Raw genomic sequence first — 22,500 nt, forward strand, 5'->3', positions numbered from 1 at the left:
CTTGTAGAGTCAAACCCAACAGTTTACCATCTTCTAAGTGAATGAAACAAGCACACAACATACTCCGAGTAACTTTACCGTCTTCTTCTAACTGAACATTTCTACATTCTAATCTTAGTGAGTTGTTCACAATTACCTAAGATAGATAAGGAAGTCCATAACCCCTCTTCTCTTGTCACCTAATGATGACCTCATTATTGCTTGACGCAGAAATATGACCTCACTACAAAGTCCTCATCAACCGGCAAAGAAGACTGGAGCTGCGTCCAAAACCGCATACTACATACTGCACACTAAACTTGCATTGAAGTACGTAGTGCGGAGTATGTACTAAAAGATTTTAGACAAGAAAGTATGCTAGAATTTGGACGCACTAATGAGGTAATCAAACCGCGCCACATTTTTGCGCGTGAGCTTTATAATCGCGGTTTAATGACGACCACCTGTAAACGGACACAGCAGTACATTTAAACACCGCATCAGAAACGCCCCTTTTTTCCATATAGCCTTATGGGATTGAAAAGTGTCCAGTGCTCGCATACTTCGTTTTTCCAACGGAAGTAGTATGTCATCTGGGTACTATTCACATACTACTCTATGCGTACTATGTATTTGGACGTACTACTAATGGTGGCGTACTGTTTTGACGTACTATTTAGTACGTTAGTATGCGGTTTTGGACGCAGCCTGGATCTTCTGGAGCACTTAATCATGAAAGAGAGAGGGAGAGAGAGAGAGGGAGAGAGAGAGAGAGAGAGAGAGAATTGCTGGATTATAAATTTATTGATGACGTGGTTAATGATTGTCTAGAACTTTGTCCACAAAGAAATCACAATTTTTGTCTTCACAATTTTTCATTGGGGAACTTTAAATTCCAGAAAACGAATGGAATTTTTTTTTTAATATGACAGAATTTGTTGAGACAATGTACCTATTACCTATTACCTTTTATGAAATTTCAACCCCTTCGGTATTTCACATTACTCCTGTGGTGTCATTTTTTTTATGAGGGGAAAAAAAAATAAAAGAAAAAACACTTTGCCCTCAGGGTTCAGATGGGGATATTTCACTGAAAGAGTTGATTTATATATATATCTATATATAGAGAGATATAGCACAAGGTCACAGTCTGGGAAGAACTCATATCATTAGTATTCTACAGAGAAAAATAAAGAGAGAGAGAGAGAGAGAGAGAGAGGTGAGACATGAAATACTAGAAAGGGAGCAACCTGCCAAGAAAATTTAGCCCAGAAGCTTTCTTTCTCTCTCTCTCTCTCTCTCTCTCTCTCTCTCTCCCTCTCTCTCTCTCTCTCTCTCTCTCTCTCTCTCTCTCTCTCTCTCTCTGTGTCTGTAAAAAGAGGGAGAGAGTCCTTAAAAGAGAGAGAGAAGAAGGGAGCGAGAGTAAGGGAGGAGGAGTGAGGCAAAGAATATAATAAGAGAGAGTAACCTGCTACAGCAACTGCAGTTAAACCCCAAAGCACTCTCTCCCTCTCTCTCTTTCTCTCTCTCTTACCTTACAAAAACATAAAGTTTTGTAGTGTAGCAGAAAACTTCCACCCCCTTGTATATTTCATTCCTTTTAACCCTTAAAAGAGGGAGAGAAGAAGGGAGAAAGAAAGGGGAGGAAGAGTGAGGTGAAGAATATAATAAGAGCGCACCCACTACAGCAACTGCAGCAAAACCCAAAAGCGCTCTCTTTCTCTCTCACTCTCTCTCTCCCTACCCCTCTCTCTCTCTCTCTCTCCCTGTGTCTCTCTCTCTCCCCTTCTACCTCTCTCTGTTTTTCGCTCTGTTTCTCTCTCTCTCTCACTCTCTCTCTCCCTACCCCCCCTCTCTCTCTCTCCCTGTGTCTCTCTCTCCTTGTGTCTCTCTCTCTCTCTCTCTCACTCTCTCTCTCCCTACCCCTCTCTCTCTCTCTCTCCCTGTGTCTCTCTCTCCCTGTGTCTCTCTCTCACTCTCTCTCTCCCTACCCCTCTCTCTGTCTCTCTCTCTCTCTCTCTCTCTCTCTCTCCCTGTGTCTCTCTCTCCCCGTGTCTCTCTCTCCCTGTCTCTCTCTCTCTCTCTCTCTCTCCCCTTCTACCTCTCTCTGTTTTTCTCTCTGTCTCTTTCTCTCTCCTTCCTTCTAAAATGAAAAGGTAAAATGTATTACTACGGTATGGAGGACCTCCAGTTGCGTGTGGCTCAGTTCTAAATCAACCTCTATTGTTCCCTTGGATGACAAACACTGGAACAGCCCCAGACACTACAGGGCATCGTTAACATCATTATAATTAACTCCACAGTGCGAGCGTTATGAGATTCCTGTGTGCGTCTGGTACACACAAATCAGTGAGTGCTAAAACCCGAGCCTGTGTCTTACCACAGTGCTCGGTTACGTTGGTCATTTGCGTCGTCGATCAAAAATAATAAAAAAGGCGCAGAGATGGTTACCGGTCTCAGTCTTCTTTATCGAAGCTCAGATGATGATACAGTCGGAAACAGGAGAGGAGAGGAGAGGAGAGAAGACTCACACACTCAAAACTGGAGCAAAATGCACTCTGTTTAACCCTCCAGTTCATGTCTGATTCACGTCAGTTTTGTGTGACTTACTGTTTGGCTCTGTGAATGGATGTATAGATAAGAGCATGTAAGGGGATGTCACATTAATATGTGAGAAAGTATTGTGTGAGGATGTTCTCTGTATTAGCAACGGAACGCTCTCTGTGGCATCAACAACAGAATGTTCTATGTGTTCTGTGTTGCCGTTTGGCTCCGTGAATGGATGTACAGACATGAGCCTACGGGGATGTCACATGAATACGCCGCACAGTACTGCGTGAGGATGTTCTCTGTCTCATATCTATACATCCATTCAGAGAGTCAAACAGTAACTCACATTGAACCGGAGGGTTGCACTCGCTCCAGTTTTTGGGGTGTGAGCTGTGGCATTCGAGGTCAAACCCCCTCTTTGTGCAGCGCGGGCGTGTCCGTGAGCGAGAAATCGTTTTCTGTAGTCTGGGTGTCTTGAGAATATCGTGTGCACAGTGTACAGGAGAGTCTCCTCTTCTCTCCTCTCCGCTCCTGTTTCGACTGTATCATCGTTGAGCTTCGATAAAGAAGACTGAGAGCAAAAACCATCTCTGCGCTTTTTTGTTATTTTTGATCAATGACGCAACATCCCAGCAGTTAACTTACTGTGTTGAATTTGCTTAGGGAGTTGTTGCTTTTGTGTGTGTGTGTATGTATGGGTATGTGCACACTAAGTGAATGACAAGCAGACATGTTAACCCACAGCAATCTCATTACTCTTATTTCTCTCTCTCTCTCTCTCTCTCTCTCTCTCTCTCTCTCTCTCTTTCTCTCTGTCTACTATCGCTCTTTCTCTCTCTCGCTCTCTCTCTCTCTCTCTCTCTCTCTCTTTCTCTCTGTCTACTATCGCTCTTTCTCTCTCTCGCTCTCTCTCTCTTTCTCTCTCTCTCTCTCTCTTTCTCTCTGTCTACTATCGCTCTTTCTCTCTCTCGCTCTCGCTCTCTCTCTCTCTCTCTCTTTCTCTCAGAACAGTCTCAAACTACTTTTGCACGCACACGTGTGCTCACACACCCACAGGCATACACCCTCATAGCACCATCTCAAACTGTTCCTTAAGGTTTTATACATACAAACACACACACACACACACACACACACAGCTAGACATTTCATTTCACACATTACATTACATAAAAGTGGAGTTGATACCATGGTTTGTTGATCTGCTCCAACTCCTGAGGGCATGGCTAGACACAGACCCGGCAGGGCAGACACACACACACACACACACACTATAAACTAAATGCACACCCAGAGTTTCTTGCCCTCTTGAGGACAAAACAAACGCAAAGCACAGCAAGACAGCACCACAGGGAGACTATATTACTCGCACGCGCACACACACACACACACACACACACGCACACACACACACACACACACACACACATACATAAAGCATCCAAAAGCAACACAATGTAAACACAAGCTGCATGATAATTCAATAAATGTCAAAGAAAACCATATGCTTCCATAAAACAAAACAAAACAAACAGAAAAAAAATGAAAAACAGAAAAAGAACACAGTGAAACAATGAAATAAGACACTCAGTCGGGCAAAAGCCTATTCAGTCTTCTGCCTTACAGGACGTACTTCAAAATGTCAATAACGTACATAATTATGCATCATTTTATTGGTGTTAGACTGATGTATTTTATTCTTTAATTGTTCTATAATTGTCTTGACACGTATAATGGCATCTCTTCAATGCAAAAATTAGTGACATTTGTTTTCCCCCAGATGTGGGTCACGTTGGGTGACAGCAATAAACATTAATTAACGCTGTGTTTCGTAACTTTAAAAAGCAGTATTTTTGTGGCATGAGAAAGATGGAGTGATGTGCCCCAGAAATTATGACGCCAAATTGTTATGCTTTTTGTCTCATTGATATTTGTTTCATGAGCCCAGGATGAGCATCTGGAATCTGTCTTTTATTTATAAGAAGGTGATCTCGACCGTTCCTCAGTCCAGATTAATCTAGATTTACTTTCCAGATTAATCTAGACTGATTTATCTACTGTAACTTTTGTGATAGTCAGCAAGGGGCAAAGTGTCTGTGTATATGTGAGTGCATGCATTCATTCCCAGTCAACAAATATGTTTTTTGTTGATGGTGTTTTGTGTGTGTGTGTGTGTGTGTGTGACAGCTGCCAACGTTAGGTGACCTGTGGAGCGTGTACATGAATTTCACGAACAGACGTCTGGAGCCGTGGGAGAAGATCATCCCCTCGTTTAAGTATGACCGTGACACACCTTTCTTTGAGATGCTGGTCCCCACCACCGACACGGTGCGCTACGGATTTCTGATGGAAAAGCTACTCTCTGTAAGACACTCTGTCCTCTTCACGGGCATCACTGGAGTGGGCAAGGTAAAGGGAAGAGTGTGTGTGTGTGTGTGTGTGTCTGAAGATTACATTGTCTGAGTTGTGGTTTGACATTGTCTGCTTTGTGTCCTGTTCCAGTCTGTTGTTGCCCGTGGGTTACTGAACAGCATCCAGGACAAGGCCAGTTACGTGCCCGTGTATATCAACTTCTCCGCCCAGACCTCCTCAGCCCGGACCCAGGAAATCATAGAGTCCAAACTGGAGAAGAAGAGAAAGAACATATTGGGTAGGAGAGGAAGAGAGGATTTTCTCCTCCACTGTCTCCTCTCAGAGAACAGTTATAATACAGCAAATCCGAGACACACGTGTCATTATATACCACCGCATACCAGTCACCATGGCGACGCGGAATAAGATGATGTTGATATGACGTTTAGTCTACGCATTCTGGTGATCACATTCTCTCTGGAGAGCGCTATACTAAGACAAAAATTAGATTAATTAATTAACTGATGGATGGATGGATGGATATATTATGACTTTTTCTTTGTTGGATTGGATAACTGGTATGTGGTGTTGAGTGATAAATACTCTTGATTTTGGTTCGATTTTTATTCAACTGGTAAAAAGCAATCGCCAGTTTTCCCCTTCAGTTGTTTATAAAAGCAAACATGTAAGATTAAAAGGATGACCTTTGAAAATGTTTTGTCCCTGTCTCGAATCAATAGCTTGTTAAATTTAACCTGCATTACAAAATAGACAGCAGCAACTTATATAGACAGCTCGGTCAAATCTGAAATGGACACACTATTAACATGACTAAAATAACAGACCCATAAAAAATACCCAATAGTACGAGGCATGAGGGGAAAACAGCGGATACCAGGTACGTGACCTTGCTGTCTAATTCACAGTGTACCTCAGTGGAAAACCTGGGAAAGAATGATGCAAAGGGATATTGTTTTGTCACGTGTAATTGCTAGATATTGTTGACAGATCAAATTTAGAATATCTACCCCCTCTGTCCGAGCGCAGATACAGTGAAACAGAGGTGTTAGCAATGACTGGTGGCTGCTTGTTACACAAACAGAATGTGTGGAGTACTTGTACAGTGTAATTACAGAGTCATGTCAAGGTTAAAAAAAAAAGTTCAAAACTAAAACGGTGCTAATGGAAATACACAATTCTAATCCTGTCATTGGTCGGTTGGATGGCTGTTTAATTGATCAGTTTTGCTTGGTTGGTTGGTTGGTTGGTTAACCAGCTGCTTGGTCAGTTAGGTGTCTGGTTGGTCAGTTTGTTAACTGATTTGGTGGTTGTTTTTCCTTTGGAGTGATTAGTTCATTGGTTGGTCATCCAGTTTGTTGATTTATCGCTCAGTAAGTTGGTTTACCGGTTGATTCATTAATAAGTTCATTGTTTGGTGGGGTTATGTAGGTTGTTTGGTTGACTGGTGGGTTGGTTGAATCACTGATGTATTTAGCCAATAGATAATATATTAAGTAACTGATTCATTTATTCATTCATTTACTCAGGTGCTCCGAGTAATAAAAAACTTGTGGTGTTTGTGGATGATCTGAACATGCCCAAGTTGGACAGCTACGGTTCCCAACCCCCTATAGAACTCCTCCGACAGTTCCAGGACTTCCATGGCTTCTATGACAGAGAGAAGTTCTTCTGGAAAGAGATTCAGGCATGTACAATTCACCACGCCAAGACTTATCACCGTTATCAACACGTCAAGAAACCTACACAGACGCATAGACACGGATGAAGCGATTAGATGTGTGTCGCACCGTGAAAGAACGGGGAGCGAGCGTGAGTGTGAGAGTGAACTGTGTGTCACGTGTGAGAGCGTATTGCGTACTGGGATTCTGGCTTCTCCTCTGTCGTTAGGCTGGCGTTTACTGATATGCTTTATCTTAAACCTAAAACATCCCTTTGGGTGCTTGAAATCCAATTCTCTCTTTTTCTGACAATTTTTGTTTTTTTTTTCAATTCGGCGCTCTCATGAACTGGTGCGAGAACTCAGAATGCTGAAACTTTTAACAAATCATGGCAGGGAATCAGTCGCGATATCGCCCCCGTTTGATGTTTCCACTCCTAATTTAACACATTCCCACCCTCCTTCTGCATGTTAATGATTCGCTCGGCAGAAAGTAAACAGGTATAGATAATCCACGCACACCACGCAAACACGCACCAACACGGATAAAACACGCTAGCGAAAAATGGAGAGCGGGACACTTTGACAAGGTCAAATTTTGAGCTTGATTTGAGCTTGTTACAGTATTAGATTTATTATAATATTCTCGACATCAAAAGACTACATTTAATGAATGCTTAATTTCACCCTCCTTCATCACTGGTGTGTTATTAATTGATGTTTCAATCAATAATACATGTGCTCTTGACATCCATAAAGTCTGAGCTGGTGATTAATGATAGAAGCAAAGGAATAAATGAGAAAGGATATTCTGTTTGTCTTGAAGGAGAAAACCCACCTTAACCACTACCCTCCTTTTCTTACTTCTCCTTCTTCTTCTTACTTCTCCTTCTTTTTCTTCTTCTTCTTCTCCTTCTTCCTCTTCTCCTTCTTTTTCTTCTTCTTCCTCTTCTTCTTCTTTTTCTTCTTCTTCTCTTCTCCTCTCCTATTTGTAGGACATGACGATCGCTGCAGCATGTGCCCCACCGGGTGGGGGTCGTAACCCCGTGACCCCTCGTTTCATCCGCCACTTCAGCATGCTCTGCCTGCCCACACCCTCAGAGGGCAGCCTCAAACAAATCTTTAAGGTTTTACACACACACACACACACACACACACACACACACACACACACACACACACACACACACAATCTAATACATGCATATACCAAGCAGTGAAAATTCCCCTCTTTTGAGTTTGTATTAAATCAGTGATATTGTTAACTGCGAGAAACATGATCAGGGATCGTGTTTGACTGGTCTTTTCTGTTTCCCAGGCGATTCTGGGTGGATTCCTGGCGGAGTTTCCCACAGCGGTCAGGCAGACCGCCGGCAGCATCGTAGGCGCTGCCGTGGAGATCTACCATCGGATGAGCGTGGACCTACTGCCGACACCGGCTAAATCTCACTACGTCTTCAACCTCAGAGACCTGTCTAAGTGTGTGCAGGGTGAGACACACACACACACACACACACAGACAGATGACTGGCTGGACGATGAAGCCTCTGCGCTTATAAGCAGTGTCATATTCGGAGGGGATTGTAAAGAGGCTCTTTGGTGTGTGAGAACTCCCCAAAGGCCTATAACAATGCTCTCTCGTGATTTAGAAACGTGCCCAAGCGCCAATAAAAATGCCCTTTCGGGGTTTTAAGACCCGCCGTGGGACCAGTCAGGGCCCCCCCCCCCCCCGGGCGTGTCTCTCTCTGGCTGTGAAATGTAATAGGTGCACAAGCCATGCTGAACAACTCACACACTGACCCCTGAGAGAAAAAAGGCTGCATGTTATTGTTGTTGTTTGCATTTCTATTTTTGTTTACGCAAGGCAAGTGAGGTCACAGGTCAGCTGTTCTGTTTTTTTTTTTTTTTTTTAATCTTCCTTTTTTTTTCTCCACTCTGTCTCCAAAAAAGCTTTTTCCTGCTGTCGCGTAGCTTTCGTGTTACAAATGCAAATGGGCTCTGAAATTATTGTTCCACATGGAGCCTGTTCATTCAGCGAAATGAGTAAACGGATGTTATAATTACGGTTTAATAATATAGTAAAATAATGTAAATATCAGGAAATTAAGTTATGTTAAAAGGTTTATTTGAAAGCTGGCTTTAATTAACAAATGTGATGTCATCAACACCGCGGTTAATAATTTCCTCTGTCTGCGTTTTAGTGCTAAATGAGGTAAATGAGAAAATGTGTTCACTTTATCAGTGCTCTGTGTGTGTGTGTGTGTGTGTGTGTGTGTGTGTGTGTGTCTGTGTGTGTGTGTGTATATGTGTGTCTGTGTGTGTGTATATGTGTGTGTGTCTGTGTGTGTGTGTGTGTGTGTGTGTGTCTGTGTGTGTGTGTGTATATGTGTGTGTGTCTGTGTGTGTGTGTGTGTGTCTGTGTGTGTGTGTGTGTGTGTGTGCGTGTGTGTGTTGCTGCAGGTATGTTGCAGTGTGATTCGGGAACAGTGAGAGATCAAAACCAGATCTTCCGTCTGTTTTGTCACGAGTGCCAACGTGTGTTTCACGATCGTCTCATCAACAACGAGGACAAGACCTACTTTAACGCGATGCTATCTGAGATGGCCAGTAAGGGTCCTTTCCCTCATTTTTACCACTGCATTCAAGATCGCGCCACTTGTCACGTTTTCCACTGTCCTGGTTTCAGAGATAGGCAACGATAACCTCTCACAACTTTCTTTTAGCCTTTCAATACTCCACCATTTGCAAGTAAATATATTCTCTATGTCTTTCTTTTTTTTTTTTTTTTTTATGAACACGTTGCCCTCAATATGTCTGTGTGTCCCATTTTAATGCTGGTAAAAAAAAACAAGCAGCCTGTCAATTTTGAACCAAAATAATTTCTCTCGCACCCCAGGCAAATATTTTAGCTTCAATCTGGAACCGAGCTACTTTGTGAAGCAGCCCATTATCTTTGGAGATTTCATCAAGGTAACGGGGAAATCTGAGTGCGTGTTGCATAACAAATAGAAAAATTGATTACGTAATAGATACACAATATAAAGTTGAATAACTTGTAGAAACTTTAACTTCTTTGTTAATTGGCTTACAGCATTTTTCCAACCAGTATAAAGCTCAAGATTTATTTATTTATTAATCTATTTTATTTTATTTTATTTTTAAAAGTCATATTTTTGTTTCTGTAGAATGATGCGTGATAACTGATTATTTTCAACGCTGTGGCGCATTTTGTACACGCTCACAAATTTTTGCCTGTCCTGACTAATTGGTCTTGGACTATATTAATAGAAAAATGTTAATGTCTGCAATGGTCTTTAATTTAACTGAATTCATCAACTGGACGTCACTAACGTCACCGTGCAGGTGGGTGCAGAAAAAGCAGACCGTATCTACGAGGATTTGACAGACATAGAGAAGATTCGCTCCGTCTTGCAGGACTACCTGGACGACTACAACATGACCTTCTCCAAAGAGACCAAGCTGGTTTTCTTCCAGGACGCCATTGAGCATGTGTCCAGGTAACTTAGCAACGTGCTCCGTGTGTCAAAGTAACGGTCCTGTCTCCAGTTGCGTACAGTGATTTCAGACCTTAAATCTTCTAAATTTGGTTTTCCTGTGCTTTGTACTAAATTACCAGGTAATTTCGGACCACATCGAGATTTAATGTCACTTTATCAATCACAAGGTCCTTTTTTCGAACAATTGTTCAGTCTAGATGTGCAGGTAAGATTCATATTCTGATGAGCTGAAGTATCAGAAACTTTGTGATATCTCCTCCTCCCGCTCCAGGATCGCTCGTATGATTCGCCAGGAGCGTGGTAACGCGCTATTGGTCGGCGTGGGCGGTACCGGGAAGCAGTCTCTCACGCGATTGGCCGCGCACATGTGTGGCTATCAGTGCTTCCAGATTGAGCTGAGCCGCGGGTACAGCTATGACAGCTTCCATGAGGACCTCCGCAAACTGTACAAGATGGCCGGCGTGGAAGGCAAAGACATGGTCTTTCTCTTCACTGACACTCAGGTAAAAAAAAGAGGGGACACTTTCGAAGTCACAAGTCCTGGGGGGTTCAGTGGTAAGCTTGGTATGACATTGGTATGACAACTGGAGAAGCCATTCAAAGGTTGTGGGTTCGAGTCCCACCAGAGTCACATGAGTTTAGCCCAGATGAAGATAGAAGTGAGGTGGGCAGCTCATTAGACCGTCGTTCACACTGGCCCCTGCTTTGGTTTGTGTTCTGCTTTTCCCTGGAAGTTGCTTTGGATAAGTGTCCGCTAAATGAACACGCGTAAAAATAAATATATTATTCCCCTCGCAGGCCTCTACTTAGAATTCTTGCTTTCACCAACCTACGCGGTCACAAATTTCACATAAAGAACGTGCCTCCTTGTTTTTCAACATGAAGAAGTGCTCGTAAATCCATCCCTGAGCGAAGAGCGTGAGTTATTTGAAGGAACTTTCTCGCCCTGCTTGTCACCGGGGTCTATTCGGCGGGATTATTTCGGAAGCCTGTTACCATCCCTCTCGAGATTCTGTGCTGATGCGCGGCCATCAATGGCAAGCCGTCCTTCTGTGGAGAGAAGAGAGAGGAGAGCTTGTCATATCTATCACAACTCCGGGCACAGTGCCAGAGCTATAAAGCTGTGGCCCCAAAGACTTTCTTTCAATGCTGCGCACTGTACTTTAGTAAAGAGCGAATGTCCTACAGATCCTCCGGTCACCAACGACATAATAAAACATATTAGACGTATTTACGGCGGAGGCCGACGCGGGGCGGACGGAGTTCGTTTTGAGGCAGCGGAGCAATGCATTAATGTCAGTGTGACGAGGTTGATGGACAGGTTTGTGTCAGGTTAGAAATGGTTGTGAGAGAATGTGAGCGCCTTTGTGTGTGTGTGTGTGTGTGTGTGTGTATGAGAGAGAGAGAGAGAGAGAGAGAAGGGGGGGGGCAGAGAGGGAGGAAGAGAGAGTGTGTATGTGTGTGTGTGTGTGTGTGTGTGTGTGTGTTTAGGCTCATAGGTGTTATACATATCAGCGTGTGTGACAAGCCGTCATTCAGTGTCATAACAGTCGTCTGAGATACTGCCCTCAGACTGTGTATGACCTTTCTGTGTGACAGAAGTGGGTTGTGTGAAGTGTCTGACTCAAGCGCAAGTCTACACAGCTTGATTCGACTCACTTCAGGCCAATTCTCATTTCTCACTGTTCCTTAGTCTACTTCAGTTCACCTGAGACCCAGGCATCATCTTAAACTGACGGATTTAAATCAATGAACCGAACGATTCATGTATGCATAACGTGTAAGTATTTCTTGATGACCGTTGTTTTTCTCATTGAGATGGTGTTGTTTTTCTCCTTCCTTTTTTTGCTTTTGCAGATCGTGGTGGAAGAGTTTCTGGAGGACATCAATAACATGTTGAACTCTGGGGAGGTGCCTAATTTGTTTGAGAAGGATGAGCTGGAGCAGGTGCTGGCGGCCACGCGCCCAAAAGCCAAAGAGGCGGGCGTCTCCGAGAGCAACCGCGATGAGGTCAGAGCTCCCATTACGACACATTAACAACACTAAACTGACGACAGATGGGCTCTGTCGCTTAACCGTTTATCTGTTTAATACTGAGCGCTACGCACAGTGACAGCATCGTGCTAGGGTATTTAACAAAATAGGTTTAATTGAAAGAGTCCCGCTGAAAGTTTTTGCTCAAAATTCATTTGATTTTACTTTATTATACCAATGAATTGTGCAGTTTAATCTTGTCTTGAATTCTCATTTTGTGTGTACATTCTCCACTGTAATTGGGTACAATATGGAAAAGTGTGTGTGCTAATATGCGTGTGTGTGTGTGTGTGTGTGTGTGTGTGTGTGTAGGTGTTCCAGTTCTTTATCTCGCGTGTCAGAGAGAAGCTGCACATCGTGCTGTGTATGAGCCCGGTGGGCGACGCCTTCAGGTCGCGTTGCCGTATGTTCCCCTCCCTGGTCAACTGCTGTACCATCGACTGGTTTGTCCAGGTCACACACCCTTTACCCACACACTCAACCATTTCCCGCTACGTTCAGCTCATTTCTGCGTGACGCACGTTTACAGTAACCTTAAAACAGGTCTACTGAAAGCCGTCCTTCCTTACCGTGGGAGTTAAGGGTCGTTTTTGTGAAATTTCACTTTGTACAGTTTCGCCTGATGGGGTTTTGCCAAATCTTATAAACTGTGTGGGCGAAGTTTGCTCGTTTGTTTTACGTGGCGGCATAAATTTTATGTTCTAAGAAACGTCTGTTGGCACAGTGTTCCTTTGTCCTGGTGAAAGTCTCTCCAGAAACGAATCTCTCCAGAAATGATTCGCTCTGTGAAGTTTCTGTGAAGCAATATATCAGTTAGCTGGGTAGGGTTTCTGCTTAAATTTGGAGCTGTCAGTTCTCTTTTCCTCAGAAATGTAGCAATTAAGGCGGTAATGTTTCTTGTCAAAATCCAGCAGTTAGCCCTGCAGAATATCCAAATTGCACTGATTCATTCTCTAGAGTTTCTCTTCAGACGTAGCAGTTACCTAAATTTCTCATCAAAATGGTACATTTTACTTACTAAAGTTGCCCTTCAGAGGTGGGGCTGTTAGATCTGTAAGAGGTTTTAGCGTAGCACTTAGCTCTGTAAAGTTTCTCCTGAAAAGACTAGCATTTAGCTCTGTAAAGTTTTTCGTCTGTAATGGCGCGGCTAGCAGTGTAAAGTTTCTCCTCGAAAACGGCACGCCCCCGTATAAAGACTGTCAAGTCTGTTCTCTCGCATTTACTGTGGCGTAGAGCAGTTACCCCTGTGACATGTCTCCTCGGTGACTAAACAATGAGAGAGAGAGAGAGAGAGAGAGAGAGAGAGAGAGAGAGGGATACGTTAATGTTCTGGTGTTAAGCGGAGTCCTGTGAGAGAGATGCTGTGTGCAGGGCCATGTGTTTGTTTCCAATCGTAATGAGGATGGAAACCCTCAGGCCAGCTCATTATTTCATATATCACAGCACTCAACACACACACACACATACACACACACACAGAAAGAAAACACACACACACACACACACACATGACACACAAACCCACCGCTATGATCTGTCCATCCATTAAATGCCTCTTCCCTTTCTGTTCTCCATCATTTATTTCTCTAATGAGAGGCATGCTGGGTGATCTCTGCTGGCTGTTTGGCAGGACAGGCTGTTCTGCTAATCACTGTAAAGAGGCTGTACTGGAATGTGGGGTTTCGTAAAGGGCTGTGTGTGTGTGTGTGTGTGTGTGTGTGAACGCATGCACGTCTGTTCGCGTGTGATGAATGTTATTGCAAGGGCTTAACCCAGCTGCACATCAGCACTTAGCTAACTCTTGTTCCTGCTCAGGCTTACACACACACACAGTCGCACTCTCTCACACACACACACACACACACTCTCTCACACACACACACACACACAAGGTGACCCTTACACCTGTCATTAAGAGGGTGGGTGGAGATAGAATAATTTCTTATCATTTTCACACTTCAGGTAAAATGTAATGATAATTAATTAGACATGATAATTAAACCTTGTACAAACTTGTGCAAATGAACATGTCTCACAAAATTACGTTACTCAAAATAGATCCGTATAAGTATCCCCACCCCCCAACATTTCTGTTGGTTGACACTGTTAATAATTTTGTTAGTAAGTGTATAAATGAGCGACGAATTGAATTTAGACAATTATCAAAGTCCTGTATTTTTCCCCAGTGTAAAACGTGCTAATCCTGTCTTTCTTTTCCACTCCTTCCCTCTCCTCCTCGTTCCCCATTCCCTCTTTAGTGGCCCAGGGAGGCTCTGCTGTCCGTCTCCCAGACGTTCTTCATGAACGTCGAGTTCGGGAGCGAGGAGATGAAGCAGTGTTTCTCCGAGATGTGCGTGGTGATCCACGTCAGCGTGACCGACATGGCGGAATGTTTCTTCTCCGAGCTCCGTCGGCGATACTACATCACGCCCACCTCGTACCTGGAGCTCATTAACCTCTATCTCTCCATGCTCGGGGAGAAGAGGAAGCAGCTTGAGGCGGTGAGATAGAACGTTGAAAAAAAAAAAAACCCCAAAACTACGCTAACCGTCTTTACAGACGCGGAACCGTAATCCAGCTCCGCTCAGATAAAACCGTTGGGAGCGAATAAACCGCCGCTGATTCGTGTCACAACAGAAGAACGAAGAAACTATCAGAGGGGTGTTGAATTGTTGTCGTGGGCGCCTTTCTCGTGCGACCCAATTTTTGGGTTGGCTTACAGCAACTGTGTAACCAGTGATATAGAGAGGGAGAGTCATGTACTGACAATGACGTTAGAGCGGACTTTTGACTAAATGTGGTTTGAGGTGTTTGAAATATTTTAGGTAAGGTAGTTTCATAATTTCCAACTTTTTCTTACACCAATTCCCTCAAGTCTTATTCATCCTGGTGAGAGAGTTCTGCAACAAAACTACCCAGTGAAGGTTTAGCTGAATCCTCAGACTAATTTGGACCGTCTCTGTTTCCGCGTCTGAGTGTAGGCCCGTGACCGCGTGAAGAACGGTCTCACTAAGCTCCTGGAGACCAATGAACTGGTGGATAAGATGAAGTTGGATCTGTCCGCTCTGGAGCCTGTTCTGAAACAGAAGTCGATCGACGTTAATGCTCTCATGGAGAAACTCGCCGTAGACCAGGAAAAGGCAGATCAGGTGTGTATATGAGAGTGTGTGTGTGTGTGTGTGTGTGCGTGCATCACTCTGCATCATGAAACAAATGTTTGTGGGAAAAAATACTTTTTTTGTGGGAAAACGTCATGTTTTGACATAACAGCAGTTTCTTTTTTCTCTGTTCTCTTTTTCGTTTCAATCTCACGCATGTCATTTTGTATATGAATGCTCCAAACAAGATCACTTGAAAAGCATCACTCCCAGCACATGCCATCCCAGTCAATGCTGCACAGTGTAATTTACCACCGTGCCATGCGAATACACAAGTCTTATGCCATTTGTCAACATTTCTGACATATGTCTAACTCTGTTCCTTTAGATTTAGCACCTTCACAAGTCTAAATATACACCTCTCTCTCCATGATTCAGAAATGATTGAGTGATTTTTTTTTTCACTCGTCATCTTCTGCCGATTAGTACTCGGAGGTGGAACTGAGGGGTTCTGATTTCATTTAGATTCATCCTCTCTCTCTCTCTCTCTCTCCCTCTCTCTCTCTCTCTATTACTCTAAACATAAGCACGGAACAGCTGTTCAATATTTAAGACTGGTTTGATACATTTTGACGTTGTGTTTTGTCCGTCCATCCTCTGACCAACGCTCTCTCTCCTGTTTTCCCACAGGTGCGTAGAGTCGTGAAGGAGGATGAGGCTTTGGCCAAAGTGAAGGCTGAGGAAACACAGGCCATCGCCGACGACGCCCAGCGAGACCTAGACGAAGCTCTGCCGGCTCTGGAAAGCGCCAACAAAGCCCTGGACTCGCTAGACAAGGCCGACATTTCCGAAATCCGCGTGTTCACCAAACCGCCCGATCTAGTCATGACTGTTATGGAGGCGGTCTGCATCCTACTCAACAACAAGTCAGTCTAACACACTGCTGAGGTTCTAAAACTGTCAAACGGACGGGTGTTTAAGTAATCACAACATCTGCGTGGATGAATTAGGGATAATTCTGCTGTGTTAAACCCGCTAACTTTTTGTAAAAATCACCTTTGTAATTATGTCGCTATGAGTTCTGGTTAAATGTTCTCATCTACTGAACGCAAATGGTTAAATGTGCTTCAGTGAATCCTCGTTTAGTTAGGTCTCCGTAAAGAACAGACAGTAAAAATATTGTGGTTGAAATAAACAGTGTAATAATCTCTACCACAGTAAAGCAAAAGCTGCATTAATGTTAACGTATTAGCATCGATGTCTCTGAGCCTTCCCCTTCAAAACGGCTGACCGATACACAGCCTCGCAACCATGCTGTCATTAAAGGCTTCATAGCCCGGAGAATTATTCTCTCCATGTTTCTCTGACTCAACTTCCATCATCGGCTCTCTCTTTGACGGGGCTTTCAACGAGAGGATAACATGACCGAGTCTGAGCTAACAAGCTACTGATTAGACATTCGTCCTCTCTCTCTCTCTCTCTCTCTCTCTCTCTCTCTGTTCTCCAACTTTCATGTCCTTAATTCTTATGTTATGCAACCAAATTCAGTCACAATCAAACAGAGCTCTTTGTTGTTTATTTATTAGAGGTAATGACTCTTGTCTTTGTGGGTGAATTGGATCGTGTCACTGCCCACACTGGCTTGATTTCATATGACATTACATTAGCACCAAAAGATTTGTCATTCATCGAGGCCAGCACAGCGCTAATGAACACATCCATATGTACAGTTCATATTTCAAATGTATGTCTTTAATGTGTGATTGCTTCACAATTTCTTAAGCATATTTTGTGATGAAAGATGCTTGTAATGAATTATTTTTCATGCTGAATGCTTTCGGTCATTCATTGTCTCAGAACTTTGAGTTTGATTTTACGTTTTATGTTGATTGCGACTGTTGTGGAAATGAACTCCAATTCCCATGAACCCTTTCTTTCTCACCACGTTTTTTAGAACAGACTGGGCCAGTGCCAAGCAGGTTCTGGGTGACTCCAACTTCCTGAGGAAACTGACGGAGTACGACAAGGACAACATCCGCCCTCAGATCCTCCAGAAGCTTCAGAAGTTCATAAATAACCCGGACTTTGTTCCGGAAAAGGTGGAGAAGGTGTCGAAAGCCTGTCGCTCCATGTGTATGTGGGTAAGAGCCATGGACCTTTACTCCAGAGTCCTCAAAGAGGTGGGACCCAAACGGGAGAAACTGGCTGCCGCACAGGTGAACAGCTTCGTCTCAGCTTACAGATCATAGAAAGTGTATAATTAATATGGATGGATGAGTGGATGGATGGATGGATGGAAGGATGGAAGGAGGGATGGATGCATGAATCGTGTGTGTGTGGATTGGTGGATCAATATAGCTGTACATTGACATTTTTGATTTTGCCAATCGGTTTTATGTCAAGATTTTAGATTGGTTTAGTCACTCCTGCTAAACTATAAGATGGTGAACGTACAAGTTGTGATGTGTTGTGTCTAGGACCTTTTCTTTTATATTAATGGTTGTGCGCCACTGATGTGATCCTCAGGCGGAGTTAGATGTGACCATGGCAACTCTGCAAGAAAAGCAGGAGAAACTCAAAGACGTGGAGGACCAGATCAAAGTGCTCCAGGACCAGTTTGACTCCAGTGTTGAAGAAAAAGAGGGACTTGGTGAGAGAAAGGGAGAGAGAGAGACAGAGCGTGACAGAGAGAGAGAGAGTGAGAGAGAGATGGAAAAAAAAAAGAGAGAAAACATTTAATGACATACAGTTGCGTGTCTGCGTCTGTGCGTTTCCGTACAGCTAAGACCATGGCTCTGACGGAGGCGCGGTTGGGGCGCTCTGGGAAGCTGACGGAGGCCCTGGGGGATGAACAGATTCGCTGGCAGGAGAGCATTGCTCAGTTTGAGCTGGAGATTGACAACGTCATAGGAAACGTCTTCATAGCGGCGGCTTGTGTGGCCTATTACGGAGCCTTCACGTCCCACTACAGACAACTGGTAACGTCAAAATGATCTGTCAGCTTACGTTCATGTTATACTGACTTGTTATAACACATCCTCACAATAACATATTTATTACATGGTTTATTCTTACTGTTATTACATAATTATATATTTATTACACAGATACTAATGTAACTTTTTCTAATTTGCATAGTTAAAATAGCTTTCATATCCACCACGGACAGCTTTGCTCTGTACTTTTATATGTAATTTACATAATAGCATAACCTTAATTATGAGTTTATGACAACTTTCCACCTGAAACAACTGGTACTGTGTACTGCCTCACAGGAGTTTGTGTGTGTGTGTGTGTGTGTGTGTGTGTGTGTGTGCGCGCGTGTATGCGTTGTATGTGTATAAATGGGTGTTTATTTATGACTGGGTGTGCATATGTGTGTGTGTATGTTTCATCCCTCTGTGCATATATATGACTGTGTGTGTGAGTGTGTGTATGCAGGGGTGCGGGGTGTGCCTGTGTGTGATGGGTTTATAACATCTCATTTTGGAAGGGATGTGAGCGCTTTAGTCCCAGAGGTAGCAGCTGTCTGTTCCTGGCTAGAGCGCTGGAGCCTGATTTTGTTGCTTGCACACCGGCTGTGTGTGTGTGTGTGTGTGTGTGTGTGTGTGTGTGTGTGTGTGTGTGTATGTGTGTGTATGTGTGTGTGTGTGTGTGTGTGTGTGCGCTCTGTGCCAACTCGAGTACCGACTGCGTGACTAAAACAGATGACACTATCTCTATGGCCGTCCACCTCAGTGACCAGACAAATCTGACACATTACTTATCATTTTAACCTTTTTCAACCGGGCCTCTTATATATCACTCCCAAATCAACACCAAATATCCATCAATGCACCAACACCCCAGTGTGGACAGCTTCCCTATCAAACCTAAAGTCAGATGTATTGTGTTTATTTTTAGAAAAAAGTGTTTATTTCCAATGCTTTTTTCGTATAAGAAATTTACCTCTACACAGTTTGCCTACAGTTTGTACTGCCTCCAGACAACAGTTCTGGTCTGTCATTGGTCCAGCTGCTGACATATGCAACCAATCATCTTAACTGACCCTTCATCAATTAAATACAAACTAATTTTTTTGTATGATTCAACAGTAATAAAATTCATATTTTTGAAGAGCGTAGAGAACTGTTTTCATATAATATAATTTATCTTGACTTTGCCCATTGGTCTAATGTCACCTGTTGTGGTGGTGAGTTGTAGTGTTGGTGGTAAAAAAAAAAGCGCTAGGTGTGTGATTCTAGAGAATGTTCTCTAACGTGTGTGTGTGTGAGAGATCTCTTACACCCAACCTAACTATTCACCATCAAGAGTCAAGGTTCCAAACCTTGGGCAAGGTCATTTTCATGACTGCTTACTGTTTGATGTTAGTAATGTTAGCAGACTAATTTGTTTATGCTGTGCCTTGAAGCTTATCCCTGCTAGATTCACCATCTGCCAATGGCAGTCAAAAAAAACCCCAATCAAGTATAGGTGTGCGTGTGTGTGTGTGTGTGTCTAGCTCATAGATAAGTGGATATCACAATGTCAGGAGTTGGGTATTCCGATCAGCGCCAACTTCAGCCTCATCAACATACTCGGCGACCCGTATGAAATTCGACAGTGGAACGCCGAGGGGTTGCCAAGGGACACGGTCTCCACGGAGAATGGAATCCTGGTGACCCGCGGCCGACGCTGGCCCCTCATGATTGACCCCCAGGATCAGGTGCAGTTTGACCTTGCCCCCAACGACACCCCCCACATTCTCTCTCTCTCTCTCTCTCTCTCTCTCTCTCTCTCTCTCTCTCCTGAATTTGAATTCCAGTTGTATATTAAAAAGCCATGTGCTCTCAGGCCCTCCCTCTTTGCCTCTCTCTCCCTCTCTCTCCCTCTCTCTCTCTCTCTCTCTCTCTCTCTCCCTCTATTCATAATGGTCTTTTTCAGCATTTTTTGCAAAGATAGGCTGAAGTTATCAGGGGCTGATGTTTGTAGCTCAGGCCTCATTCATAAAGTTGTGCTTTGGTGCGAAGTTGTACGAAAATGTGTTGTTCCCCCGTCCTCTCCCGTAGGCGTGCCTGGAAAAAGAGTGAGCGGACTGAAAAATTCTCTCTCTTTTCTCCCTCCCTGCCTCCCTCCCTCGCTGGCTGTATTACCAGACGAATATTGCCTTCTCTTTGCCGTCCCTGCGTCTTGCATTGCCACGGCTCTGTTTTCATTTTCGTTTTCTGTCTTCGCTGGCCTCTTGTCTTTTTCGTTTTTCTTCTCCCTCCGTTTGATCGGTACTCCTGGGACGGTCGCCTTTTGCGGACGAGCTGAGCGCAGGCGACCTGGGAGCGAAACAGACGCCGCGATATCGTCCTGTCATATTATCCATCACGTCTCCTCTCTCTCTCTCTCTTTGTCTGTCTCTGACTTTTTCTCTGTCTGTCTCTTTAGCTTTTTCCCCTTGCTCTCTGCCTCCACATCTCTAACACTCTGCTGCAGTCTCTTTGTCTGTGTCCCTTTTCTCTCTCTCTCTCTCTCTCTCTCTCTCTCTCTCTCTCTCTCTCTTTACATAAGAGTATGCTGTCAGGTCACTTTGCATCTGCTACACAGATTTGCTCTCAACACTGATCTGGTCCATCTGATGATACTGACAGCAGTGCGTTGCTGAGCATTTTTAACACACACACACACACACACACACACACACTAAAAAAAGCTCCCAATCCCCACCTTTCATTTACAACAGTCTTCCCCTCTGACACCACAGGCAAACCGCTGGATCAGGTCAAAGGAAACCAAGAATGGACTGAAAGTGATTAAGCTGACCGACTCGGGCTTCCTCAGAACCTTGGAGAACGCCATTCGACTGGGCATGCCCATTCTGCTTGAGGAGGTGACCTTTTGACCCCTCCTCACTCACCATGTACACGTACTGAGGAACCTATAAAGCTCCCAGTGACTCACAAAACTGTTTTGACTTCCGCTGTTAATAGGAATCCCACAGTTATATTGAAGCAGCCTTTCACAGCTGTAGTGATATGGAGCTTTCGGCACTTTGACTGTAAAATGGGATATCTGTGTTCATCACTGATTACTGTTTAATGACTGCGATACTGCAGTCTAACTGGTTTTAACATTGCTGTTTACAGTAGCATCCTGTGGGTGCTTATAATTCAGATGATTGTAACAAGATGCACTTCAGATGATTGTAACAAGATGCAGTGGAAAAGCCACAAAAGCCCCCTGATAGCCTGTGTGTGTGTGTGTGTGTGTGTGTGTGTGCGCGCGCGTGTTTGCTCACGTAAAGTTGAAGGAAACTCTGGATCCAGCACTGGAGCCTGTTCTGCTGAAACAGACGTTCGTCACAGGTGGCAGAACTCTGATTCGACTGGGAGACTCCGACATCGACTACGACAAAAACTTCCGCTTCTACATGACCACAAAGATGGCCAATCCTCACTATCTCCCAGAGGTGTGTGTATTGTATCTCTCTATGCTTTGTGTGTGTGTGTGTGTGTATGTGTGTGTGTGTGTGTGTGTGTGTGATACCATTTTTCCAATTGCTCTAGCAGCAGAAGAATCCCAGGTTAATTATTGATGATTATGAGACACAATAGCAAACAGCTGTTACAGTCCATGGGCTCAGGTGACTTTGCCTGAATTTCATGCAAATGAGGAGTCCCCCCCCTAGCGTTTAGCTTTGCTCGCTAATTGTTATTTGTGTTTCATTTGCATATCTCCGTTTGATGCATCCCGAAACGACAAAATGCTTAAGGCCTTTTTTTTTTTTTTTTTTTTTTTTTTTGCGAACGGCAAGCGGCCTAATTTTCAGTGACCTTGCAGGTTTTGAATCGACCCCCTGTTTTTGGGTCAAAGCGACCCAGGCTCCGTCTGTACCCTTTACGCCGCCTGGGTACGCTCGTCTTCCGCGTCTCCCCCTACGCCTACATCGGCACGCTGTCCAGAACTGGCATCTCGGAGGTGACGCGGTGCCCACCTGCCAGAAACAGTGTCTTGTCACTCAACCTACAGGCAGTGGCAACGCTGCCAAATATTGTTTCCATGCCGACCGGGTTCGGCTGCGCTCAGGCACGGAGTTAAAACAGATCTGTCATTTTCCCTTAAGGAAAAAATATGACTAGTGATATCAGAATCAGACACTTACGCTCAAAATGCAGGTTCACGCTGCAAACCCTTCGCTGATGTAGCAAATAGCGTAATGCGCGCGGTAATCTCGTTAAAATTACAATGTGTTTACTTAACTGACACGTTTGTTCAGAGTCGCTTGCAATTGTTGTTATGTAAGTGTGTCAGAGGCCACACACAC

At 44.0% G+C, this 22,500-nt stretch overlaps 1 protein-coding gene across 1 annotated transcript in view; it reads left to right on the plus strand.

Annotated features, from left to right (window-relative positions):
* Positions 1-22,500, plus strand: part of dnah6 (dynein, axonemal, heavy chain 6) — a 64,820-nt gene that overhangs the window by 24,494 nt on the left and 17,826 nt on the right. Inside the window, exons 39-58 of the mRNA XM_030787723.1 lie at positions 4,717-4,938; positions 5,032-5,179; positions 6,429-6,586; positions 7,555-7,686; positions 7,878-8,049; positions 9,020-9,166; positions 9,456-9,529; positions 9,923-10,077; positions 10,349-10,580; positions 11,935-12,087; positions 12,424-12,564; positions 14,370-14,612; positions 15,093-15,260; positions 15,900-16,135; positions 17,164-17,425; positions 17,736-17,859; positions 17,991-18,187; positions 19,711-19,914; positions 20,941-21,066; positions 21,481-21,645. Of these exons, the coding sequence (XP_030643583.1) occupies positions 4,717-4,938; positions 5,032-5,179; positions 6,429-6,586; positions 7,555-7,686; positions 7,878-8,049; positions 9,020-9,166; positions 9,456-9,529; positions 9,923-10,077; positions 10,349-10,580; positions 11,935-12,087; positions 12,424-12,564; positions 14,370-14,612; positions 15,093-15,260; positions 15,900-16,135; positions 17,164-17,425; positions 17,736-17,859; positions 17,991-18,187; positions 19,711-19,914; positions 20,941-21,066; positions 21,481-21,645 (3,459 nt within the window). The remainder of the gene's footprint in view (positions 1-4,716; positions 4,939-5,031; positions 5,180-6,428; positions 6,587-7,554; positions 7,687-7,877; positions 8,050-9,019; positions 9,167-9,455; positions 9,530-9,922; positions 10,078-10,348; positions 10,581-11,934; positions 12,088-12,423; positions 12,565-14,369; positions 14,613-15,092; positions 15,261-15,899; positions 16,136-17,163; positions 17,426-17,735; positions 17,860-17,990; positions 18,188-19,710; positions 19,915-20,940; positions 21,067-21,480; positions 21,646-22,500) is intronic.

The sequence above is a fragment of the Chanos chanos genome, chromosome 11 (genome assembly GCF_902362185.1).
Source record: "Chanos chanos chromosome 11, fChaCha1.1, whole genome shotgun sequence".
Lineage (NCBI taxonomy): Eukaryota > Metazoa > Chordata > Actinopteri > Gonorynchiformes > Chanidae > Chanos > Chanos chanos.